This window comes from Limulus polyphemus, unplaced genomic scaffold (assembly GCF_000517525.1).
Source record: "Limulus polyphemus unplaced genomic scaffold, Limulus_polyphemus-2.1.2 Scaffold200, whole genome shotgun sequence".
NCBI classification, from domain to species: Eukaryota; Metazoa; Arthropoda; class Merostomata; order Xiphosura; family Limulidae; genus Limulus; species Limulus polyphemus.
The window spans coordinates 800,886-805,813 of NW_013665810.1; the positions used below are offsets into that span (position 1 = coordinate 800,886).

Here is a 4,928-nt window from a genome sequence, read left to right on the forward strand (position 1 = left end):
ATCTTGGGTCACACCCTCTTCTACCCCACCACCTATCTCTCTCTCTCTCTATATATATATATATATATATACACACATATTTTTATTCATTAATATTCCTGATATGTTCTTTCTGGGCTTTTCCCATTAATCACTACATTGTTGTTTTTAATCTTCAAATGTTCCTTCACAGTTTTCTCTTTTCATTCTTTCTCTCACCATTTTTTGACACACTCTTTCTCAAAACTCCCCCCAGTGGCACAGCGGTATGTCTACGGACTTACATTGCTAAAATCTGGGTTTTGATACCCATGGTGGGCAGAGCACAGATAGCCCATTGTGAAGCTTTGTGCTTAATTACAAACAAACTTTTTCAAAAGTGATGGTTAGGTTTTCCCACCATTTTAAACTGCCAATTCCACTCCTGACACTAAACTGTTACTAATGGACTTCCAACTTCTCATAAACTTAACAAAACATAGAAACTTGACACATCATTGGAGATATATAAATAACTAAATAAATTGTAATATTTACCAGTTGTGATTTCCATAATTACACTGCACAACATATTGAATTTCACTTTTCCCAGTAATTATTATTATTTTTATCAAAACATATTACAATTGTTGTAATCTCAATCAATCTACTCAACTTTAAAGGATCTAGGGTATTATAGCAAAAATCATGTCCAGAGTCTAGCTCTTACATTTACATTTGTCATCTATGCAGGTATCAACAGGTAGAGAATATTTGTTGGTTTTTTAGCACAAAGTTACACAACAGCTATCAGTTCCATCAGCTTCCTACTCTGTCCACTGTGAGGAACATCACAGTAATAAATTTCATCCATTGAGATTGCCCTCATAAAAATAATCATTCAGCATCAATACAGCTTTTCATACCCATATACCTATCCAACAAAATTTTAAAATAATTCAAACTAATTGCTCATAGACACATCATACCATTCCAAAATGTTGTAACTTAACTAACAAACAAAGTTGTCATAGAACATGCATGTCCTTATATAGGCTTTAAATACTTAAATCCATTGCCTTTAATATTCAAGGTTGTATTTATAACGTTTTCATTCTATCAGTATCACTCTGATAGACTATCCAGTAATGTCTGTTCAAATGTCTACCGCTACCAGTTTTAACACTTGAATCAAGCCTCTTCTAAGTGTCAAAACTAAACCTTTACTCATAGTTTAAATTACTTAAAGTTTTAAACCTGCATCCTTCCAACATATAAGTATTATTCCTGTAGTAAGTGAGTCAAAACTTCTCAATTTTGAAACTCATTTCCCATGCTCTTACCTATTCACCAAGATCTTTTTGAACACGAGACTGAATCCAAATAATGACATTTTCTCAGAATCCCAACATTTTAATATCCAACAAATTCTGCAATATTACTTACCAAGAAGCTACGTATATCATATTCATCGAACTTTCAAAACGAGCTTTTGTGAAGCATTTCTTTAGTGTTCGAATTACACTTTACCTCCTAAGGAAGATGAGGGTCTGTTAAGATATATATATTTTTAATTTTCAAACAACTGAGCACTACCTTGAGTAATTAAATAATATTAATAGTAATATAATTAATAATTGACACATATTCCGTTTGTTTACTTTTACAATACACGTAATTACATTTTAAATTAAGCAAAAGTATAGACATTGTCAACACGGAATTTTTTAGACGAGTAATACAAAGACCCCAGGTTTTGATTTCTAAATGTTAAAATACTCATATCACATCAATCTTGTATTTCGAACCCTGACCTTGAAACAGAAAGTAGTACTAAAATGAAGTTCAAATTCAATCGAGATACGCTTTCATCCAAAATTTTCAAAGGCGGAAGCCTTGGCAAAACATTGGTAGAAAAAGAACAACCATTTCTAAAACTACGCTTTTTAAAATTACTTCTAACAACACATCCCTTTGTGGAAATAGTTTTCTTAATTTTCAAATTACATCCCACCGTAAAATTTAAAAAACCCCGCAACTACCACATTAGACTAAGGTCATTGAATGTTCGGGATTTTATTCCTGGACTCCTAGTGGTCGTAGTCAGATTTTTGGGTTGAAACTTTATAGTAGCGTAATTACTTAGCGGCTCATAGAGCTTTCAAACATTCCTTTTTTTGAAAAAGCTACAACATTGTTTTTATAAATAAAAACTATTCAGTTTAAGTTATCTTAGTATAAATACAATTTACATGCTCGATAATATGCTCGGTTGGTATAGTGAAATCTATAGCTTTCTGTGGTTTTGAAATATTAAATTAGTTTATGCTTAACCAAACTTTTTCAACAATAATTATATATTATCCCCTTTTCGTAATATTATGTCATGACTTTACTGTGTCCAGTTAGTTCTGAATACCATGTAATTTAGTATTCAATCCCGATAACTTTTAAGTAATTACGTTGAAAATTTTAAACTTTCAAGACACTAGATATCACAGTAATTTCTGTTAATATGAATTGGTTACAACATAGAAACGAGTAAGAAACGTACATACAAAAACTCTCTCAAAAGCCTTGAACTTCTTTCTTTTCTATGATAATGCATAAATATATGGCATTTCTAATATCCAACCTTTCTGAACTTTTTAAACTAAAATGCTTTCTTTCTTAATTAATTAAATTTTTGTTTTGAACAAACCTTTCGCTACAACAACAGTAAACCTTCTCCATTTGCGAGTTTGCTGGGGAGGTAACCAACGCATAGAACAGCCCGGTAAAGCTAGTAACCTTCTATTTTCTGTTAGTTTACAAGAAACAAAAATGGCGTGCGTAGACTTTACGACGGAAGTTGTATGTCAGATGAACGTATGTAATTTATAATTTAAAAAAGTTATATGAGATTTATTGATCCGCATATCGGGTTTGTAAGTCTTTGAAAAATATCCTAACTAACATGAAAATTTATATTTTGCGTTATTAATCTTTTGTTGGTGCCTTACCTGTAAAAGTATCCCCCTTTTTTGTAGCTTTGTCGTTCTACGTAAGCTGATATATAGGCCTAGACCGCGTATTGGGCACCTGAGTCACTGGGAAGCCGTTGTGTATTTAAGAGCAACTTCTCTAAAGCAGGCCTAATCTTTCGACATGTAGTATTACATCATTTAATAGCGTTAACTCTACTGCTGTTGTGAAACACAGAAAAGATGGGGACTTTTATTTTAAAATGGAATAGAAAATATAATAAATTGTGAAGTATGCCATTTGTGAAGTGGGCTCTTGAGCCAGTCCACGTAAGTCGGACACCGCTCCCTCATGATAAGGATATCAACGATGAGCTCGAAGCTGTGGTCGACCTTACTCTTGTTGGTCTACTGCGGCAGCTGGCAAGCCTGGTGGACGTTGCTCAGCGTGTGTTCGTCGACGTTGGTTCCGAGTTTAAGCTGGTTTACAAAAGGACAGAAATTCTCAAAAATAAGATCGACCAATGTGTACAAATTGTTGAAACATTAAACGCTAAAGCTGTTGCAATACGTAAGTAAAACGCACTAAATAAGCTTAGCATAGTTTACTGAAGTAGAACTTTTTACAAATTGGTTATAGTTTAAACAAAAACATTATGATATAGTCATCTTTAAGACATTAGTTTAATTATTATTCATGTTTTATTATCTGGGTTATAACTTATAAATTATTTGTAAGTTACGGATCAAATATTCTACAGAAGTTAGAACTTAATTATAGTTTATACACTGTGCTCTATATATGCAAGACATTAAGATTTTAAGGTAACAGTAGACCATTTGGTGCATGAAACTTCAGAGATAATTCTAACTCGTCAAAATATTAAAATCAAAGTAAAAGTAATACCTAGTCCTTTAACATGTATATATTTATATATCTCAAAGTACAATGAATATCATACACCATAGGCAAAATATACCATAAGTTAAAAAACCTTACAAGTATAGCTGTAAAATAATAATTGTTGAATAATAACTACAGCTTGGCTTCAAAAGTTTAAAGTCATTATTCAGGTTCACATTCTCAATCAATTACTCAAACTTCCCACAAAAAGATTGTCCAAGCATCTGAAAAACAATACCAAAACTGTAACTGTAAGCCTTTTCTATATCAACAATATGATAGTACACATGAATCTCTCTCTGTAGTAAGGTGACCTAACTACAGAAGAATCCTCATTTGAGGCCTTCTTATAAAAGGCTACAATTATCTTTGAATTTTGAATTTCAAAATTCCTCAGAACTGTTTTTGATTGCTATTTCTCTAGCCCAACTAAACATTCAGATGAAGTTTTTAAGATATTAAAATACATATCTAAAATCCTTTCATGTTCTAATGTAATGCCAATACTGCACTCACACAAGAGGCAAGTCCTTTCCAAATGTTTGTAATTTAAGTGCATGACCTTGTACTTCTGAAGATGATAAAAAAAAAAATATTATAGTGTGTCTCACTCAGTACGACTTTCATGGTTCTTTGTAATAAGAGAAACATTCTTAACAAAATTGACCCTTTCTAGCATGTTAATATAATCAATAGATTTTAAGATATCATTATTCTAGATAATGTTCAGATCAACAATATAGATAACAAGTATAACCATGAGAACCCTGCAGAAGTTGTTTCAAAACTTGTTATATGTTAAATAAAACATTAATTTATTTTATTGCAAAATTGAGTTTACATATACTTCTAACTAGTGATATAAATTTAAGTAAGTGCTAAGTACAAAGCAGACTAAAGTTTAAATTTAATCACTGTCCCTTCTGGTAATTGTGATAAAGTTTTGGAGATCATAATGTAGACATTACACAGCACATCATTTAGATATAAAGATAGATAACATTTTCTTGTCCAGTAATTATTTTAAGTTCTTTGCAGGTGTATGGTAAAATCTAAGAATAGAACGTAAATTATGTTCTTTCCTTCTACATTAAACTGCTTAT

General features: G+C 31.6%; 1 protein-coding gene and 1 long non-coding RNA gene across 2 annotated transcripts in view; one reads left to right on the forward strand and one right to left on the reverse strand.

The window, feature by feature from the left end:
• The window catches only part of LOC111085008, a 6,261-nt gene extending 3,245 nt beyond the window's left edge, over positions 1–3,016 (reverse strand). Inside the window, exons 1-2 of the long non-coding RNA XR_002609871.1 lie at positions 2,961–3,016; positions 1,405–1,508 (exon numbers count right to left, since the gene is read on the reverse strand). This is a non-coding gene — a long non-coding RNA (uncharacterized LOC111085008). The remainder of the gene's footprint in view (positions 1–1,404; positions 1,509–2,960) is intronic.
• LOC106478330 (Nance-Horan syndrome protein-like) overlaps positions 2,803–4,928 on the forward strand; it is a 53,680-nt gene continuing 51,554 nt past the window's right edge. The window contains exon 1 of the mRNA XM_022381926.1: positions 2,803–3,492. Within this exon, the coding sequence (XP_022237634.1) occupies positions 3,216–3,492 (277 nt within the window). The 5' untranslated portion in view covers positions 2,803–3,215. The remainder of the gene's footprint in view (positions 3,493–4,928) is intronic.